The 22,401-nt window shown below is 38.1% G+C and overlaps 1 protein-coding gene across 4 annotated transcripts in view; it reads left to right on the forward strand.

Annotated features, from left to right (window-relative positions):
* The window catches only part of LOC129720854 (kinesin-like protein KIF13A), a 56,975-nt gene that overhangs the window by 12,112 nt on the left and 22,462 nt on the right, over positions 1-22,401 (forward strand). For all 4 annotated transcript variants that reach the window (XM_055672694.1, XM_055672690.1, XM_055672693.1 and 1 more), the window contains exon 4: positions 18,048-18,480. In XM_055672694.1, coding sequence (XP_055528669.1) covers positions 18,048-18,480 — 433 coding nt within the window. The remainder of the gene's footprint in view (positions 1-18,047; positions 18,481-22,401) is intronic.

The raw sequence follows: 22,401 nt of genomic DNA on the forward strand, positions 1-22,401 counted from the left end.
TGTTGTGTTACAATATAACAAAATTTTGGTATCGCTACTATAAGAACGTTCGGGTGAGTCATGGCGTAGGAGTATGGAATATAAAACGAGCATACAGCTAATAGGAATAGTTGCTTTATTTGGTTCGTCGCCACTCGAGAATACTTGCTCACTCTTTCTTGGAAACCCTGCTTCCGGTAATTATGCCATAACCTTTCGTTGATTATATGCGATCCTTTTTTTCAACTACTTTTTTTTCTTTCTCACCCTTATCAGTTCACACCCTTTGACGACGATCGTTCGTATTTATTTATGTATTTATTCATTTGTAATAACTGGAATATAGACGTAAAACAGGTCCTGCTGGTGGTACCTACGGGCTACACGGTATGACGAAGGGCATGTGTGTGTAGCAAATTTCAATAGGGTTCCTTGATTCGGAAGGATTTCAAGTATGATTCAAATCTGCAGAAGGTTAGGTGACGGTCTTTCTTTGTTTTGTATTCAAAAGTTTTTCTACAACTTCGGTCAACATTTTTCTTTGCTTTGATTCAAGTGCAACAATATGATAATTTTGTTCCAACGGTTCATTCTTATCTATTTGGGAGTTTATTACCTTGCTCTCCATATTCACTAATTTACTCTCATTGAAAGCTTGTTCGTACACTTTTCCTTCGTATTAATAAGTATAAGTAAGTTAAGTATTAATAAAAATGTCACTCAGATTAAAGGTTTTACTGTATTAATAAAAATGTCTGTCTGGTTTTCTGCTGCAAAGAAATTGTTTAAACCTCTTGCTTCATCAAAAGGCACATCTAGCTTTTGTTTTAAAATAAATTTCAGTCTAGCTGAAGGCAGGCACTATTCCCCGAAGTAGTTTCATTGTTCTGCAAGCATCAACTCTGTTGGAATAAATGCATTGAAAACAGGCCCAACGAGTTAGGCTTCGTTGCTTCATTCCAAAGGTTATTAATCGTCACCAGTCTTCCAGCCAGCAGTCGACAAAATCGCTATCCCAGATCCTGGATAGTACATAGTTTTTTTTTCTATACGTGGCAATACATTATCTTTCAGCAGTTTGCTCGTGGCGCAAACCAGGCCATATTTTCGATTTGGAGGAAGACAAACACGAAAATAACTATTGCAGCATAGCTATCTTACTTTACCGAAACAACACAGCGATCCATCGTTGGTTGCCTCACCTATATATGGGTCGTGCTATATGGCTGATAAGCGGAGCTCAGCACACCTCACAATTTCTTTGTATGTAGTCCGACTTTTTTTTTGTTCACACCAACCAATGCACCGGTCTCCCCTTTTTTTGCATTCATATTTACAGGGTGGCTACTCAATCGGGAAATGCGGGAAAAAGTCGGGAATTGAATTACATCGGGAAAAATGCGGGAGAAAGTCGGGAATTTTTTTATTTAATCGGGATTTTGTTACCAAGATTTTTTCAAAGTTTTGTGTATGATGCAATTACAAATGATGAAGAAGTTGAAAGTGCAAGTTGATCCCATTTTTCTTCAGTAGTCAATTTTTTAACCAAAAAGTCACTAAACTTACTTTTTTTGACCCGCTGACCAGCTGACTACTTTTATCGGTCCTGCTTTTCAAATGAAATAAATTTCGACACCAAATGTTTTAGAATAGCATAAAACGTCGAAATCTGGTGTTATCTACAAAAATTGAATGAACTCTGTAGGACTTCTCAAGATGGTAAAGCGAATTAAAACCGGGGTCGAAAATCGGTCCGGATTCTGGGACTAGAAGTTGCCAGTTTATCGAGAAAACGTTTTAGTGAGAGAATCAATCATAAATTCTCATATGTACAATAGAAACTGTTTAATTTTCTAAGAGCAACGCAAAATAAGTAAATAACTCTAGCGAAATTAGCTACCATTTCCGCTTAGAAACTCAATGCTGGTGAAATTTCGGGTTTGGGACGAACTTGCGATGTAAAATGTCAGCAGATAAACCTATTTTAGTATTGTAGGGGGATTGGGGCAAAATCGACATTTTGCTGACATTTTACGTTGATCAGACACCTACCATTCGATTTCTGAGACTTTTTTACTCAAAATAAGATATAATTTGACTACCACTTTAAGATATTAGCGAATTACCATTAATACTCAGAAATAATCGATATTATTTTGCTCTGTGAAATATACTAAAACTATGCCAAAACCGGTTTCGTAGAATCACCGTTTTGAGCTCAGTTTTTGTCCAATGTAAAATCTGTTTTTTTTTTCAAAAGATGGGTAAAAGGATGCTAATATGTGGACAAACTCTTAGAATTTTGATATTTGGCCTCAAAACAAAATGGCGTCGAAAAAACCACAAAAATTACTGGTTTCTCAAAAATTAAAAATGGCGCCATTGGTGCCCCTTAAGTTGAAATATGTTCAAACTCAGGGAAATTTATTTTCGCATCAAACTTCAAAAATTGTTGCACTGTGTAATTAGCTTGATTGGTGTGATGTTTCCGGCAAAGCTGTAGATGGTAGTTCTATTTAAAAAATTTATTGAATATCTCAAAAAGCTTATTTTTTGAATTCTAAGTTGCCAAATGTTTCAACGTTGATTATTTAAACACGGAAGAAGTTGAAATTTCTAAAGATTTCTTTTTTCGAAACCAGAACGATTTGTTTGATTGGTGCGATGTTTTCGGCAAAGTTGTTGGCAGTTGTTGAGTATTAGAAATATTCTAAATTAAACGTTTCAAGGTGCTGATTTTTAAAAAATATTATCATATTTCTTTTTCAACGGTTTCTGCAAGACATATTCGTGCAGTAAAAGACTTTCAATTTGAAAAATAATAATTAAAGATCTTTTTTCTGATTTCCAGGTTATTTTTTTAAGTTTTGAAATCACTTATTCCGAAATGTTAGTCCCCAATACCATTTTTTTTATCAGCTTGACCATTTTGAGCGCTGGATGCAAACAAGTTGAAGATGTTGGCAGATGACCAGAGAGATGCAACTTTAATTGACTAGCAAATCAGAATGCCGGAAAAGTTGTGAATTCACTTCTGATAAGTTTTGAATCTATGTACCGCGTGATAAACGAAATACAGTTAAATCGCAGTATTTTTCCTGAACGTAAAATAACATTATCTTTAATTCGAGAAAAAAAAAAACGCAAATCCATGTCACAAGTTTTGTTCCCTAAATAATCAATTCAATCAAAATATTTTTTACTCTTAGGTTAAGTAGTTTCATGTTCACCCTTAACTTCCCATGACTTTTTCCGACGATTTTAACAACGGAAAAAAAATTTGTACGCAAAGTGCTGTTTTGTTTGTTGTTGTCCCCCTAACAGGTTGTTAAGCGTTGAATAAAAACGGTGCTTATATCATATTTTAAGAAGACAGATAGACAAACATAATGAATGCACAAAATAGCTAACACGATTATTGACTGCTTAATGAATATTTGCAAATTTGAGAAAATCGCAAAAATTATATTTAACATGTTTACCATGGAGAGGCCAAAGTTACATTTTATGTAACTAATCAACTGTTTGTGTAGAATGTTCCGAGCAAATTCGGTAAAAGTGATATACGCTATTACTTCCAATTTAAGGTTCAAAAATTGACGTTCAATCGTCGATAGAACATACCCTAGTTACCGTTTTTGACAATTGGGAATTTCTTGCAATCATGCGGGAAAAAGTCGGGAAAAATGCGGGAACTCGAAAATGTAAAATAAGTGGCCACCCGGTATTTACAGTTTCTACGAACGGCTTCTCAGTGATATGCTCATCGCCGTCGATGTGTTGTTTTTTTTTTTATTTTTTATTTTTTTGAAGCAATCTTCGGCAGCTTTTAAGTTACATTGTGTTTCTTCTCTTTATCTCTGTGGATGTAGCATTTTACCTGTCTCATATATAAAGGCCCTACATTGTATACTGGTTCTGAATCGAGGGTCGACTCCAGTTCTATTTGTAAAAACCAGACAATGTAGAGGTGTGTAAACATATTTATTCTAAACTAACTTCTTTAACAAAGGATATAGCCGAGAACATGGTCTTTACGATTTACGAACTTTACGATTTTGCAAAGTGGTTTTAATTTGAATGGGCTTGAAATTATTGTAATTGCTTTTCCTGAATAACCAAACAACGTAGCAGTTATTATAACACTAACGAGTTGTGTGTGAGTAAATTAAAATATTGAACATTATTTCAATTCATTATCATAATTTTTGCCTAAACATTCAGCAAAATTTTTTTTTCTAAAACGAGACAGGGTGGTAAAGAACTTCAATGAATATCCAAACGAAAACTGAGTATCAAACAACACCAGTAATTACTATATCGAATTATAAAATACATAAAATTATGCCAGCAAGGAAATTTAAGACAAAATTGAAATAGATTAGAAAACTTTTTGCCCGAAGAATCGTGTTTTATTGGATCGAGAACGTTCATGCAAATATATTAATAGCAGATCAAATTACCTTTAGCGTCAATAATGGCTTGGCATCTTCGAGACATACTTTGGACGAGATTTTCCGCGTACTCTTTGTTCTAAAATTTTTGTGAGTTCGGTGAACAATCTTCTTGCAGAGTCGGTTCTTCCCAAACTTCATCATCATTTGAGCTCAAACGATTTCAATTTTGGTTTATTTCAACCCCAATAATCCTAGCCCTTCAGTGTCTGCGGTAAAGTTTCTGAGCATTAAAAAAGCTTTACGAAGCTCACTAAAAAGGAAAATGCAAAAAGTAGGTTTTCCCATACACATTTTCATATAATCTTACAATGTGCCAAGCGGAGACAAAACCAATCGACTTCCAGTAATTTAAGGATTGTTTGAAGCCCCAATGGAACCAAAAAAGCTTGGTTCTGAGCAAGCATGGACATTTTCACCCACTCGCCATATTTGTGCTCTTTGATACAACATGTATCTTCCAATCAAGCTCACTCACGTGCAAATTTTTTCAAAGAAACGCTGTTGATTGTTTTTAACTTCTGATTGTCCCGAAAACCATACATGGAGACTGAATGATTCCATTACGATAATATCGAGGCGAAAGCATCATGTGGAGGAGACAAATCCTATCTATTTGCAAACACCATTTGAAGGAACCGTTGCGAACGCGCGAGTGCAATCGTTTACGATTCTTTCATGAAACATTCACTATACATTGACCACACTGCAGACATGAACAATGCTGGAACTAAATCATCAAAGAATACCGCCATACATGCTTAGTTTCGCTCTTTTGCTCTTTGAATTAGGCTATATTTTGTCAAGGAGGCAGAATTCGAACAAGTCATATATGAAGCACTTGTAGAGACAGTCTTTTTTTGAACATTGTTATATTAAAATTACTATAGTTCCATAGCCAGAGTTGTTTTATTTTCGTAGGTACCAAAAGAGCAGCTCTACTGGTTTTTAAGCTTGGCCTGACTTTCACGCTGTACCTATAGCAATTTCAGCAATACCATGTTTGGACAAATTATAGAGATAGAGTATCTCTACAAGTGCTTTATATATGACTTGTTCGAATTCTGCCTCCTTAACAAAATATAGCCTGATGAGCATTCAAAGAGCAAACGAGCGAAACCAAGCATGCCGCCATATAGACCGTTCCGATAATTATAAATACACTTACGATCAACCGTCATTTCAAATAACGTGCAGTATTCAACCAAACGTTGGCTGCGTCCTGTTGCTTACATCCAAAAGAAACAGATGCTGTCATTTTTTTCTAACATATAGTGCGAAATTTTGAAAATGCGTGGCCTTTCTCCTGAGCAAAGAAAGCGAATTGTGCGCAAATGGGGCACCGTGAGTGGTCTTTCTATAAGAAAATTAGCCAGAGAAGAAGGTATAAGTGTCGGAGCAGTTCAAACCGCATTGCGGAAGTATTGTGAAAAGTGCACATTTACTGATGCCCCAAGACGTGGTAGAAAACCCGGGCCTGTTGATCCCTTAATGGACAAAAAGGTTAAGGAATACTACAAGCGGCATCCTTCAGTATCAGTACGAGATGTGGCGAGAAAGCTTGGAACCTCGGCGAGTAACGTTATGCGTGCTAAGGGAAGAATGGGTCTGCAGACCCGTCGGAAGCAGAAGCAGCCAAAACGAAATCCAACACAAGCTGAATCTGTGAAACCGAGAGCCCGGAAGCTTTATGACAAACTTCTGACCAAAAAAATGGGGTGTGTTATCATGGATGACGAAACCTACATAAAACTGGACTATAAGACTCTGCCAGGACCGCAATTTTATACATCACCGAAGGGAAAGGATGTCCCTGGACCAGTGAAAGCCATTTACACCGAAAAATTCGGCAAGAAGGTAATAGTTTGGCAGGCCATTTGTGAATGTAGGAAAATATCTCGTCCATCCATTACGAATGACACAATGAATGATAAAATTTACGTGAAAGAGTGTTTGCAGAAAAGGTTGTTACCCATGGTTAAGCAGCATAACAATCCTCCAATCTTTAGGCCCAATCTTGCTTCCTGCCATTACTCTAAGGATGCACTAGAGTGGTATAAAACAAATAATGTCACATGTGTCCCAAAGGAGATAAATCCTCCAAACTGCCCTGAAATTCGCCCTATTGAAACTTTTTGGGCTTTGACCAAGGCAAAGCTGAGGAAATATGTCAAACCAGCGGACAATTTTGAAAAATTTGAAAAAGATTGGCTTAAAATGGTAAAAATGGTCGGAGAACACACTGTGCAAAAGCTTATGAGTAGTGTTAAGAGAAAAGTTAGAGAACTCGCGTATCCTACGAAAAATAATCCCAACTTGAATTGAAACTGGGAAGATAACACTTATTATCTATATTTCAGAATAAAATGACCCGAAAAATTCTGTATTTTTTGTTTTATTCAAGAAAGAAGATGTATTTATAATTTTCGGGACAGTCTATATATTGCTTTGCTTTAACTTGTATGTTGATTGCGTAGGGATGTATAGTTTTCATTACGATGGTTTAGTGGGATGCTTAGTTCTGGGAAATCGATCACTTTGCCCCAGCTCAATACAGAGTTCTGTCCAAAATGGCATGTCAACAAGATGCATTGCGCAAGTGCATTGTATGAATTGCACAAAAATCTCAGTGAACCGTTTACTCTAAACCGGTTTAAAAGCGAAAATGTTTCGATTTCGACTGTTTATAATATTCTGCAAACCCCCAAAAAAAAAAAACTTTGCCATGAAGGTAGTGGGACACCGGCCGAAGTAATGCACAAGAGAGGTCATCGTTTTTTTGTCTAAATCATGTGGTTTTACTATGTGTGTACCAGAACGAATGTTTGAAGAAAGTGTTGATTCTATTTCTTTAAAAACACCATCCCGATGGTGTTAGGGCCTGATAAAGCATTACTACATTACCCCAAAAACAAACACAAACGTTACTGAACAACCTGAACTCGACCCCATTTATACCCGCAATATGCAACTTAACGAAACTGCCTGAGGTTGGTGTTATACTGAGGACGAAGTGAAGCGTTTTCGTATATCTTCCCTCTGTTGATATTATTACTTACGCGAGGAAAAACTCGTATCGCACCGCTTCGCTTTCGGTATAACATCAGCCCCAGTGTTCACTCAATCGAAAATTTCGGCCAATGCCATCGTTTTGACAAGGTCGAACACATGCAGAAAAACTGTCATTCTAAGAAACCAAAAGGAAATGCTATAATGGTACTCGATAAGAAGCCAGTAGCGTTCATGGTAAATTGTGACCAGGAAAAATCTGAAACCTGGAAGATCCAATTCTGTCTAGACACAGGATGCAGTGATCATCTCGTGAAGTATGCAAATCATCTACGATCTAAGCGGAAAATGAAAGATGCTTTCATTATCGATGTGACCAATAAATCCTTGACTCTGGTCGAAAAGTATGATTGAGTAATTCAAGGTATGTCTAACGAAGGAGTCTCTTTGGGAACACGTTCTCTCGGTCAAGAAGCTCTCACAACACGAGATGGTATTGATGTACTATTCACTGCTCGCGATGGCCAGTACTGAGCGGAGCTTAAGAAGGCGATAAGTAAGTTGTAGTATCGTCGTATGGGTCATGCAAGTCAACAAGCACTGAACAAATTTTGCGAGAAGACCCTTGGTTTTGTAAAGAAGCTGGTTTCGATTGGATTCTGCGACTCATGTGCTATGACAAAGCAGCATAGCTGTAGCTGTAGCTCAGTGGCAGATAAAAGTCTCCCCGTAGGCCAAGGCCGCGAATTTTTTTTCAAATACGCAATTCAACTACTACAAGACAGCATACGAATTTTCGGATTAAATTAGACCCCAAGAGCCGAGAAATGGTAACGATTGACAACACTCCGATTGGATATCAGCCTCGGGACAAATTGGCAAGCAAAATCGCTATTGCATGATACGTCAAATTCAACGAAGATTGTTTACTTTACACTGAGGCGGACATAGTAAGTGTCCTTCTCGTTCATTAATCTGGTAGTTGGTGCATTTTTGTATAGAAAACCCCAGAAACATACATACCTAAAACATCACTCTACTCATTCATTTATGAATTGTCAAGTATCAAAGTTTAACTAGCTTATAGTACAAGGTCTAAGCTTTAAAAAAAGTATTTGATGATGTGCACCGGTTTGCCTCCTTCTCCCCTATATGCATTTGAATCTGGGAAATAATTCGAGAAAAAACGCTCTAACTTAGTATAGAACGATTGTAGCAATATGCTGTCTTCGAAAGAAACCTGTGTTTTTATGTTGGTCATATTTGTCTAAAACATTATGTTCTTGAAAAAAACAATATTAAAAAAGTTATGCCAAAAAAACTAAATTTGAGGGGGTTGACAGCGAAAATGCTTTGTATTTCAATAAAAAGACGTCATAGAAATTTAATATTTTCTGCAAAGTTTCAATTTTGAAAAGTTCTACAAATTTGCCAAAGAAACTATTCATGTATCTTCGCTGTATCAGAAGTCAGATTTTTTATTTTTATGGTAGTAGGCCATGATCAAAAAATTTTCTTATCAACATTTCCGTTATATTTTTGTTAACAGTTCTTTTGAACATTGTCTTTGGCTAACATCATTTTGTTGGTGCATTTTGTTCGGCGAAGATAAAATGTGTTGGGTAAAGATAATCAACACAAAAAACCTGTCAAATCAAATTAAGAGCTTTCAATCTAATCTAGCACTTGCTGAGAAAGTTGATTATTGAAACGGGTTGTCTGCGTTTTTTTTTTCTTAAAATAAGCTATCCATTCGAAAAACAATTACGGGATGGCGTCTCCGAAAAATGACTTTTAGTTCTTTAAATGCTTTTTATCAAAGCAGTTTAGTACAGAGAAAATTGTAATTCGATTCACGACAAATAATCAACAGCTATTCAAATCAAATTGGATTGCATACTGATGCTTCAAGCTGATGTTGAACAGATAAAGTGCCCAACCAGGCAGGGTTACTAAAACTCTTTCGAAAAGAGTGGTCTCCCTGAAAACATAAAATATGCAAAAGTAATCCTCGGCTGTTTTAAATCCTCTTCTTTCAACCACAAACTTATTGACGGTGTTTCCTGGCCGCGGCTGACGCTGCTGCATGATTTGATTATCCTTCAGCTTCAGCTAGAAATAACGCGGTGCGGCCACAGGGGGAAATTGTTTCATTAAATAGGGTTACTTGTAGGAAGCCTCCGCAATTATTAGGTAATAGAAATAGACGGTTCCAAGAGCCAAGTCGAATCGAGCCGAAAAGCCGCTGGCAGTAAAATAGCGCCAGTGACAAAAACGGAAATAAGGTACCATTTCCGATGCCGTTCAGTCTGGCCGAGTCACGCCGAGTATTCTCTTGTGTGTTCGCTAGACTCTCCACCAAACTACGTGACGTTGGTTTTGTCGTGGTTCTGGCTTAGTGCTGGTACAGCTCCGGGATTGTAGTTATTGCTTCGGAGCTCCATATCGATTTGTGTTTTTTTTTCCTGCTAGCTCTCCTTCCGTCACCCCATCATAAACATAACGTTGCCTCATAGGCTGGTTGCCACATATCTCCCCTATCTGGGCCAAAATTGTACAATGTTGTTTGCCGTGCCTCGAGAACAATCGTAATGCATTGTATTGGACAACCCTCGAAAAACTATAAAAGTATTTAAGAGTGTTTGTTTTTTCACTTGCTGCTGCCTCCAAAAGCTGATAGCAGCCAGCAGGTCAGCCGTCAGCCTGGTTTGAATTTCACTGGAATGGAAAAGTCACGCTTTCGAACCGAGTCGAGTCTGTCCTCGTATACAAATATGTAGGAGGCTTTCGCTGCGATTTGGTTCGCGGTCAGATTGCTGGCAAGAAGATTTTCCGAATATAACAGTCTGAGAATATCCATATGATGTATTACTAAGAATAACAAGAATCTTTATTAAATTGTTCTTCAAATCAAATTTCAGAAAGTTTCGGATTGTAGATTTTGAAACGTTATTGAATTTTGGATACGGATAGCAAAAGTATGCTTCAGGTTTGCAGTCACTGAAATAGCAGAGTAAAGACTGGAACGCGCAAAAATTGGTCAACAAAAAAATGGTTTCTTTCAGTCAAAATTCATAATACAAAAATCTTTTCATTTTTCTTTTGGTAGCTCAACTCATATATTTAAAGGAAAAAATGTTCGTTTATTATTTTGGTTTGCCAAATCCAAACTGCCGTGCCTTCCGCTTAATCCCTTTCATTGAATTTTGTACAGTGGTCGTATCGACCATATTCGTCGCCGAACGCAAGCTAGATTTATTCTGCTGCTCTTTTTCGATGGATTTATTAGTGTTTTTGATATTCCGTTTGACCAAGTCTCAATACTGTTCGATAAGGCGGAGTTCTGGGCTATTAGGAGGATTGTGGTTTTTGGGTACTACAATCACGTTGTTCGTAGCATACCACTCGATCGCCTTTTTCCCATAGTAGTAGGTTGCCATGTCCGACCAGAACAGCACAGGTCTGTTATATTGCTCTAGGGATGGTAGCAGCCGGTTTTCCAGGCACTCCTGAACATAGATCTCTTGTTTGATGGTTTCGTAGTGATGGAAATGCCTCTTTTTAGACCACACGTGTATATGGCCTGTCAGACGAGGTATTTTTTCGGGAACTTCGATAGTTTGATGGTTTTGAAAATTTAGGCCACCTTCCCTTTATCTGGTACGGTATAAAATTCCTGTCCCGGAAGCTGCTTGAAATTAACCTTCACATAAGTTTCGTCACCCACAGTCGAACTTTGTAAGCAGATTACAGTTTTCCGGACCACCGCTTTGCCTAGGTGTTTTGTTCAAAATCTGGGTTCGTCACCTTTCATGTCTTGAACGTAGACAACCCGGCTCGTTTCTTGGCCCGCTGCACATTATTATGGGAGACAATGAGCTTGCCAGTGACGTATCTGATGGAGAGGTTAGGATTCCGCTTATATTTCGCTGCCATCTTCTTTATCGTCGCTGCCACATCCGAATTACGATTGCCGCCGCTTCGAGGCTTCCTGGGGTCGACAGACGCTCCTCGAACACTTTTAAAACATATGTTACGGTCGATTTGGCCACATCCAGCAATTCTGCCAACTTGGCGTGCGAGAACGTTGGATTCTCTTGCTGTGCGAGCAAAATTTTGACACGCTGTTCCTCTTGTTTGGATGCCATTTTAAAAACTGGAGAGCAACCGGTGAAAACTCATTTTGGCTACCGTTGTATATACACTCAACTTCCACATGCAAAATTTCAAGGTTTTTTAAATGCATTTTTAACCGAAATACACCAATTTGAAGTCGACCAATTTTTGCGCGTTCCAGTCTTTAGAACAAGTGGAATTACAGTCAGCTTAAAAGAGCGCCAATCGATATTTTATACCGGATTATAGAAGGATAAGAGACCGATGCGTGCTAGGATATGTAACTCAATTACCAGCGTTTCGTCGATTCGGGTTGCTTGCTTTAGAGTGCCTTCTGATTGAAAAACAGATCGTTTAATTTTTGAGTCATCAATCATGATTATACGCTATATTTGCAGAATATTGCTTTCGCGCTATTTTATTTTTCTCAATCTACTAAAATTTCAATTTAATGGTCGTATTTAACTGGGTCTGACATTATCATTACACTTCCATTTGTTTCCTAAATTGTCAATTATCTGTTGTTTATGATATCTATAATGAGATCTATGAGGAAGGTGCACACCGTTTGTCAAACAGCCTCGCTGATTGGAATCAAATTTGAAGCAATATGTGAAAGTCACAAGTTCACTTTACATCGAAACTTATTTCAGACGAAAAACTTTGTTTAGAAATCTTGAACAAAGAATTTTTTCACCGAAATACATATATCTCACGGTGTCTCTGGTAGAAGAAACTTAACCTAAAAAAAATTAATATCACTCTTATACTCATCATTCGAAAGCTCAAGGTGTCCCCTTTAATATGCTACTAAAATTGAAATGTTCTATCGGCGGGTCCAGAACAATTTTTTTCAAACATTTTTTCGTAATTGAAAAGCTGGTGGAATGGAAACTATGTATCTTATAAAGGGATTTAGGTGCTGGGGGCCCGATCAGATAGTGTTGAAACCAGACTTCCTGAAATCTCGCTCGTACAAAAAAGAGACAATGCGCTTTGCGCTACAAGTCTCGTTTCTCATTTAGTCGTTTTGTGCTGTGCGCCACATGCGAGCGAGAGAACTTGCAATACGTACGAGCCATGTCTCGTCGCATGGAATTTCTTTTGCGACGTACACGAAGATATCTCGTCTCTCAACGTAACGAGCGCGGTGCATTTGCGTTGCGCACACGAGACAGCTTGCGCGCAAATTCTCGTGAGCTCGTCTCGCGAGCTAGTTTCACATATTGCTTTGCGCTGATGGCACAAGGAAGAAATTGATTTTGCCCAGAGGGATGAAGGCAGGAGATTTTATGTGATTTATTATTTACGGTGTTATAGGAGCTTGCGTCAGAGCACCGTTTGATTAATTCGACTTATGTTAACAATAATGAAGAACGTTTTGTTACCATATTTATATATTTTTATTTTCTTTGCGAACGGTATAAAAATGCATGGCATTTTTAACTGAAACAAATATATTAGATGCAGAGTGTTATGTTGGTTAACGTGGAGATGCTGCGAGTTTCTGTCGTCGTTTAAGATGTCATTGACTATTATATAATAGAAACCATTCCAAAGAAAATCATATTCAGTTTTGTACTTATAAGATTAGATGTGATTTTTAATTCGAGTACGAGCCTTTCGGAAGTTAAAAATAACAGAACCACTAAACTAATATAATCAATTTTATATTTTTCAATACATGTTGGGGGTAAAGGTGTTGGAGAGAATTTTCAAATAAGGTATAGAAATTGCAAATCAGATATATGATTCTAAAGCCACTTAACTCTAGTGCGACTATATATACTCGTATTTATAGCAATCTGATCTTTTTTTGCTGTTAGGGGAATATTACCTTGTGCAACGATGTGAACTTTTGTAATAATCTTAGTAACATTGTTTTATGAAATTTTCCAACTAATGCACTTCCAGAAGGGTCTGAGGGCTCATACTGTATCGAAGACACAAATCTTTGAGTAACTGTGGGAGACGCGTTGCTCGAATCATGTCGCTGATACATGATGCTTTCGATACCGGAGACGAAAATGCAATTCAATGCTACGGTGTTATATTATCTAGTAAAAATATGTTTTATAATGTGCAACATGGAATTTATGAATGAATTTCAACCATTTCAACGTTCGATTCGTCAAATGCGGAGTGTTAATCCTAGGAAGATAGTCTGCGTCAATTTGAGTCCTGAGTATTATCATGCCAAATGTCCTATCATCATCGAATATCTACCTTTTTTTATTTGGCTGAATCTCAGCATACGTACCTGTCTTAACAAACTGAATATTTTTCGCGGGCGGGCAATTTTTTCAGACTCAAGAGAAATTTTTTAAAAGAACATAAGCATTTTGGTATATGTTTGATTCAAAGCATTGTAGCTCAGAATCCTTCAGTAGTACAAAATAAACTGTCTGAGAATGAATTGCAGGGAACTAATAATGCTTACAAAAAAAAAAATACACCGCAAAAAAACCTTTTTTGGTCAAAATAAATTATAAACAAACACCTTATCTGATTTGACAAACAAAAAATAAGAGTTAATTTTTTTCTCATTTTCTTTTCGAAGAAATCCGAAATTATAACAAAATTTTTGGTTTAAATTTCAGGATGGTGGAATGAAATGTAAATATTTTTATTGAAGGTAAAGTTTTATAAAAAAATCAAATTAAACATTTTGCAAACCATTCATGCTCTCATGGTTTTGGGTGGAGGCGGGCATCGCACTTTTTGGGCTAAAATGTCTATCTAAATAACTTATTTTGAGAAAAAAAGAACTGAGAAATCCGATTTTGTAACTCTTTCCCGTTCCCATGATTACTTTTGGGTATCACTTTGAGCCTGGTACACGAGAAAGTCTCACGAGCTCTGGCGCACGAGCTGTATCATGTATGTACTGTACAGGCGTCTCGCTCAATTCGTAGTGCGACGAAACATCGCTTGCGCATCGCAATCCGAACCGAAAGAGCAAACTGCAAATCGCATGTGACGTTGTCTCGTCTCGTCGCACGTACATGGAAATTCTACGAGCGAGAGAAAGATTTCTCTCGTCGCTTGAGAAAAAAACACGCACACAGGAAGTCTGGTTGAAACCTTCAAGTTTTGTTTTTTCATATAATAAAACAATATTTGACATAATCTTAGATTTTTTGAAAAGGGTAAAGTGGGGTAAAAAAGACTCGAAAATCTTGAGTCCAAAAACTGCTAAAAAGACAAAAAAAAGCTGTAACTTTTTGTATGCTTAATCGATTTCTCTGAAAATTGATATGGTAATTCTATCCTATAAAAATATACAATGTCGGTTATTGAAAGTTGCTGTCGAGGTCACATAATTAGATATTTACATTTTTCTTCAAAAAATGGTGATTTTTGGATATAGTTCTATAGCATCCCAGTCTCAAATTGGTTAAAAAAATTGACCTCCAAAACAAAATCTCGGGTTCGGGTCGGGCTCGGGTTTCACAGCTTCGGGTTCGAGTCGGGTTCGGGTTACCCAAAAATAAAATTTTCGGGCTCGGGTTTCAACCGAAAAATAATATACGAGTACGGGTCAGGTGCGGGTTTGAAAAAAGCCAAACCCGATCATCTCTAGTAGCCAATACTTCAAACATTCTTAATGGTACAATAAGCATACCGAATTGCAGAAAAATCGATGCATTCTACTCAAAGTTACAGTAACATTTTGATTTTAGCAGCACCTGGACATTAGAGTTTAAAATGCCATTTCACCAGGCCCGGATTTAAGTGGGTGGGGGGAGGGGAGCAAATGCCCTGGGCCTTTCGACACGAGGGCCCCCCCTGGTTCTAGACCAGACGTGAATACAGGTTGGAGACCTTTTTTTTTTGTTTTGCTTGTCAGCTTCCAGCGAAGCGTTAAATCATTTCGACTATTTTTTTTTGAGAAAAGAGGCCCCACGAAAATTTCTGTCCCGGGCCTCCAACACCTGAATCCCCCTCTGCATTTCACTCCGCTAACTCCTTTTCGAAAAAACTTATATGTACAAATTATTTCATGGATGAACAAACCCTGGAAATTTTAGCTCGATTGGGGGACATCGATACAAAACGGAGTTGCGCTCCTGACACAATGGGTTTAAATAATGATTTAAAACATGTATGAATAATAAAATTCCCTCGGTCGTTACTAAAATGGCGCATTTTTCAATAACATCAAATGAAAGCTCTTGAGTAGCTCTATAAAACGTATAGCTTAGATACAGGGTCCAGTTTTGTTGACAAGCAAAAAAGAGCTGTAATAATCACCATTTTTTGAAGAAAAATGCAAATATCCTATAATAAAACCACGACAGCAACTCTTAGCAACCCGCATTTTATTTTTTTTATAGGATAGAATGTCGATTTTTGAAGAAATCAATCAAATCAATCAAATCAAATCAAATGTTTTCAGCTGATTTTCGACTCTAAATTTTCAAGGGTCTTTTTTACCCCACTTAACCCTTTTCAAAAAATCTGATATTATGTAAAGCTTTGTTTTGTTATATAAATAAAAACAACCCTGAATATTTCAGTACGATCAGACAACCCTGATAACTTTTTGTATATCTGAAACATATTATTTATTTCCATTTCACTAGTTTTTCAATTACAAATATATGTTCGAAAACAAATTGTTCTAGACCCCCCGATAGAACATTTCAATTTTGGTAGGATATTAAAGGAGACAGCTCAAGCTTTCGTATGACGAGTATTAGAGCGATACTAATTTTTTTTGGATAAGTTCTTCAACCAGAGACACCGTGATCTGGTTCTCAGACTATTTTGCTATGAAAAGGTTTCTGAGCTGCTATGCACTGAATAAGTTGTAATTGTTTTCCTTTTTTTCAATAAAAAGTCTCCAACTGATATTTTATTGTTCATGTTTTTATCAAGACGTTGTCACATGAAGTTTTTTTTTTGTATAATGTAATGTCTGATGACAATTTATGACGAATCATCTTAATCAATATAACTATATATTCAACCGTAAAGTTCGGTTTCGTTTTTGTAATTTTTGTTCTGAAAATAACTTTGAAAATCCTATTTCCAGTTGATGGCGATCCAGATTTTTCGGTTACGATCCTCTATCGAGCATGTGATTGATTCGCCAATTCTGTTAAACAATTGTTATTCTGGTCAAGGCTGCAAAACTTTCATAGCACTCCGTAAGAGGTGTGAAAAACGAACGAACGGATCTTTTCCGCTCTTCTCCGAATCTGCGTCCTGCTTCATTCAGGGACCATTGTGTGTGTGCCATGTACGAACGGCTCGCCAGCCGTGGCAAGGATAGACTCGGTTGACGTGCCCGAGTTTTTCATTCATTTTCTCACTTCGGCTGTGCAGTGCACCCTCCGGTCATTCAACAGCATTCACCAGGAAACGTGAGAACGAACGACCGAAACAATTTGCAGCACAGCCAAGTGCATCACGTCCTCCATAAAGCACGTATTAAATTTTCTATCGTTGTTCCACATTTTGACAGCGTCTGATCCGATATGGCTCGGTAGCGATAGCTATAAAGACTATCACTGCTATACCTAGCCAGGCTGGCACCTATTTTTTGGACTAAGTTATTCTTGACAGCAGCTTGTCAGGATTACTGGCGCTAATTGAAATTCGAGGCTGTTTAATTTTTAGATGATAGAAACTGTCACGAACTATTTCTGCTGCTTGTTTCTTTTAACATATGTTCTAATATACGTCCTACGACATCATCACTAACACCATAACAAATCTGCTGCAACATTCGATTAATCGCTTACGGTTATATTTCTGCAAGCTGCAATATTTTAGTATCAATGGTGCGTGGAGCTTACAGTGCAACTCGGCGTTAACAAGCTTATACGAAGGTCCGGTAAGTGTCGAATAGAATCGACCGCCGGCCAGCTGTGCATTGCAGCCATAATGGGCATCGTGGCCTCGAAATATTTGTTAGCCATTTTTTTCAGAACTCGCTCGATATGGCTATTTGTTTCTGGGTAAAACAAACTGATGTATTGCAAAAAATACCGGTATTAAACCTTTTGTGGATTTGGAAATGTGATGTTTTTTTTTGCAGAACACGCAGTTCTTAAATCGGTTATTTGATCTTTTTTTTCTACTGAACGAAAGCAGTTTTGTCTTTGTTTCAACGAATTTCATAGCAATCAACTTTTTTGTTTGCAGAAGTACTCTCTTTATCAACATACTGTGAAACGGCATTTAATACACACAACATTCTGTGATTTCTAAGCATGATTTGAGAGAACTTTTTTAATGATGAAGTCTTTGATGTACGGTCTGTGTACTACCTTGCGGCCATAAAGTTTTGTCAATTCAACTAAGTAGGTACCAATACGAAGCGTTGAAACATTACAGACAGTTACCTAACTTTTGGGGCAGGCGTTTTCTACGCTTTTCGACGCCGCTTCGCCTGACTGCTCGCAAGCGTCGTTTGATCATTAATATCTCATACGGTTTGATAACACTTTCCTATTTCTCTTGTGTTTGTGTGTTTTGCAGAAAACCGCCAAAAATGTTCGCTTTCGACCACTGTTTCTACTCGACCGACACAGAAGCCCCGCACTTTGCCTCGCAGCGGTTGGTTTTCGACCAAGTCGGCCGGGACATTCTGGACAATGCATTCCAGGGCTATAATGCGTGCATTTTTGCCTACGGCCAGACCGGGTCCGGCAAGTCATACACGATGATGGGCAATCAGGAGAACAAGGGCATCATTCCAAGGCTGTGCGACGAACTGTTTGCCTCGATTGCCGCCAAGCAGACCGACGAATTGAACTACAAAGTCGAGGTGTCCTATATGGAGATCTACAACGAGAAGGTGCACGACCTGCTGGACCCGAAAACGAGCAAACAGTCGCTCAAGGTGCGAGAACATAATGTGCTCGGCCCGTACGTGGACGGCTTGTCCCAGCTGGCGGTTACTTCGTTCCTGGTGAGTAAACAATAACTATATTATTATTAATTTATTTATAGTATTTTCTATTACGGTACAAAAAGGTTGGATGGGCCTTAAAGTCGCATAACTGTATCCCACGAGCAGAGCTTATGAACGAAAATAAAATGCAAATAATGAATCTTTCCTATTAACTCGAATATCATCTGCAGAAATGCTCACGGTAGCGGTGAATCGAATAAAAAAATGGCTTGAAAAATTACCTCTAATATGATGCAATTTTTTTTAAGAAAATTGTTCTTTCTTGCAAAGATAGCCCTCTGGCGGTAAAAATAACAGGATGGACCTTGATCTGTTTTCGAGTATCGTATTTTTAATAAGGCAATAAAATTTTTGGATTTAGGAAGAAAAACAATTGAAATACTTTTTAATGAAAATCTTTCACGGCAGTCGAAAAATCTATTACCGCCAAAACTCAATACGAATTGGGATGAACTTTTATTTTTTCGAGTATTATCCGGAACTACAAGTTATTGACAATTGCAAGACAATCGCTTCCAATAGAGTACCTAAGATTTTCTTCGGAAAAATTTACGATCCTGAATTCAAATAAAAGTTTTTTTTATATAAGATGCTAATGTTATGAGATTCTCGCGCTTAAACTTCATGATGCCGGTTCAATTCAAGCTTCGAACAATTTCAAACTTCGAACGCTTTAGAATAAAAATGAGCATGTATGATTGTCATAACTTGGAATGTTTTTTTAGGTAGCTACGTTTAATTTTTTAATTTTGCACGTCTTGCAGGAAATCCGTAAGCATTAGAAAAAAAGTGACAGCTAATACCAAAGCATTCTGATTTTTTTAGCGGTTGGCGTTAAAGCATTTTTTTCATCGTTCGTTATTTCAACAATTACAAATCGTTTGTTTCTTTCATTTATGATTTTTTAACAACAACAGTACAGCAATCCCATGCAAAAAACAGACTCCGAATCCGTTTATTTTGCTCCGATTATGCTCAACTATAGCGATGGTCTTCATTGAAACATTTTAGATTCGTTTTTTGGCCATTATAGACACATTTTCCATAGTGTGGCCCAAAAGTCGACTTTTTCATAACCAACAATTTTCAAAAATTGTAACTTTTGAGCAGTTTAACTGATTGTATAGCTTTTGGCTTCAAATTCACGACGTTACTTCCGGCAGGCACCTCGTACTGTAAATTTCCCCGTTCGCGGCCAGTACGGAGCGAAAGAAGAGCGGCTTTGAACACCTCGGAGCTCACTACCTAAAATACCAAGTGCCCCGCCAGTCTTTGCCATCCAGGGTGAGATGGGTCTTGTTGTTCATCACCACCACCACGTCACGATTCGCCGGGAAATCGACTTGACCATCCTATTCAGCCGTTGCCGCTGCGTCAATTCCTGCAGCTCCGATACCAGTGGACGGAGCTGTCGCTTCCTAAGGCGGCATCTATAAATTACGTAACGCTCATAGGGGGAAGAGAGGGTATCCTTGAGCGTTACGATTTGTTATAAAGAGGAGGGGGGAGGTGAGTTCAGCGTTACGTAACGAAAAATCTCTGAAGAGACTTCAAAATCGAGCATTTTATCAAGGAAATCCTTCTGCAGCGTTACGTTATTTTTATGGCGGGGTAGTTGTTGGCGTTACGTTTCGTTAAATATGGGGGGTGTCCAAAAATCGGATTTTTCGCGTTACGTAATTTATGGATGTCGCCTAAGATGTTCGCCAGGTACTTTTTCACTGTTTGGCCGGTTGTACCGACTTCCCAGATAAGCGCATGCAGTGATGAAGCCACTTTTTCCTCCGTCGTCCTCTTCAGCATTCTTTGGCGCTTCTTGTTGCTCAGGGTCGCCGGCCGTTCAAAGCCGGACCTTCTCCCGATGGTCTGATTGTTGTCCAAGAGTGCCAAGATGTTGTAAATGCCGGAACGGGCGTACCCGATATTCACAAAGTCGCACGATGTCGCACATTTCTGAATGGAGTAGCTTCACAGTTTTCGGTTAGAGTTCGACTGTTAGGGCTGTCAAAGTTTTTGTGCTGAATCATGGGTTACTATGATTGATGCTATATAGATGCAAACGATAAGGTGTGATGGACATTAGTTGACATAGTACCCGATCCCGGTTATGACAGACTCGTTTTATTAAGTCTTATGCCTCACCAGGATTACAATGTTTTGCGGATTTGAGGCCCATCAGACTTTATCGTTTGATATTTTTTTGGATTCCTCAGAAAATATCCATACTTTATCAAATTTTAACGGAGGTATACAGTAAAGTCTTTTTTGCGCGGTTTCATTTTACACGTTTTTTTACGACGATTTTCCAAACAACGCGGTTTTTTACGTCTTTCTTCAAATCACGTGGTTATTTTTACACGTTTTTTGTAGGATTTTCCGTCCTCGCGTAAAACAGTTACAGTAAGTAACAATAACGGTAACAGACTATAGTAGGGTGTTTTTACACAGTTGCAATTTTTATACGATTTTTTTTTGCACGGTACGTATCCATCGTGTTAAAAAATATGCTTCAATGTATATTTCATTTTGGTAATATTTTATTGTTTAACTAGCTGACCCGGCAAACTTCGCCCCGCCTATTTTAGTGTTTAAATTTAATAATTTTAAACATTTCAAATTCATTGATTCCTTGCGATTGGGTTATATCGTTTAAAAATGATTGGTTTAATCGGAATGGCAACATCCTCGACTTTTGGCTTTTGTACATGACCTCTATTCCAGATATATATTGGGTGCATTTCAGTTATTTTCGTTGTTTACCAGAAACTGAAAGTGGTCATCTTCTAATTCAAAATGGTGTCCGGGGTCAATGCTTGGCTTCTCTAAATCATTTCGATTACGGACATATCCATATGTAGTAGTATTCGGTTATTTCCGGCTGTTTCCGAGAAGTTGCCATTTTTCAATTCAAACTGTTGTTGCATCATTCTGGATCCGGTGATACTCATATTGGGTGGTATTTGGTCACTTTGGGCTATTTTTCAGGAACCGTAAGTCGCCATCTTGGATTTAAAAATGGCATTTTAAGGCAATTTCTGGCCCCTGAGCGTCATTCTGGTTTCGGCTGTTTTCCAGAAATCTGTGTATCATTCTGGTTCCGAAGATACTCATATTGTATGGAAATCGGCCATTTTTGGCTATTTTTTAGAAACCGGAAGTTGCCATCTTACAATTCATAATGGTGTCTGAGGTCAATTTTCAGCTCTATTCTCGTTCCAGAGATACTTGTGTTGGGTGGTATTTGGTCACTTTAGGCTGTTTTCCGGACACCGGAAGTCGCCATCTTACAATTCAAAATGTTGTCTGATGTCGATTTGTGGCTTCAGTGCATCATAGCAATTCCGGAAATACCCATATTGGGTGGTATTTGGTCATTTGCCGCTGTTTTCCAGAAACCGGAAGTCGCCATCTTACAATTCAAAATGTTGTCTGAGGTCGATTTGTGGCTTCAGTGCATCATAACAATCCCGGAAATACCCATATTGGGTGGTATTTGGTCATTTGTCGCTGTTTTTCAGAAACCGGAAGTCGCCATCTTGGATTTAAAAATGGCATTAGGAGACAATTTGGCCTCTGAGCGTCAATCAGAATGAAGAAACACTCATATTGGGTGGTATTTGGTCATTTTCAGCTGTTTCCCAGACACCGGAAGTCGCCTTCTTTAAATTCAAAATGTTGTCTGAGGTTGATTTGTTGCTTCAGTGCATCATAACAATTCCGGATATACGCATATTGAGGGATATTTGGTCATTTGCCGCTGTTTTTCGGAAACCGGAAGTCGCCATCTTGGATTTCAAAATGGCATTTGGGAACAGTTTCCGGCCTCCGTGCGTCAATCTGGTTAAAGAAACGCTCATATTGAGTGGTATTTGGTCATTTTCGACTGTTTTCCAGACACCGGAACATGCCATCTTACAA

This window comes from Wyeomyia smithii, chromosome 2 (genome assembly GCF_029784165.1).
Source record: "Wyeomyia smithii strain HCP4-BCI-WySm-NY-G18 chromosome 2, ASM2978416v1, whole genome shotgun sequence".
Lineage (NCBI taxonomy): Eukaryota > Metazoa > Arthropoda > Insecta > Diptera > Culicidae > Wyeomyia > Wyeomyia smithii.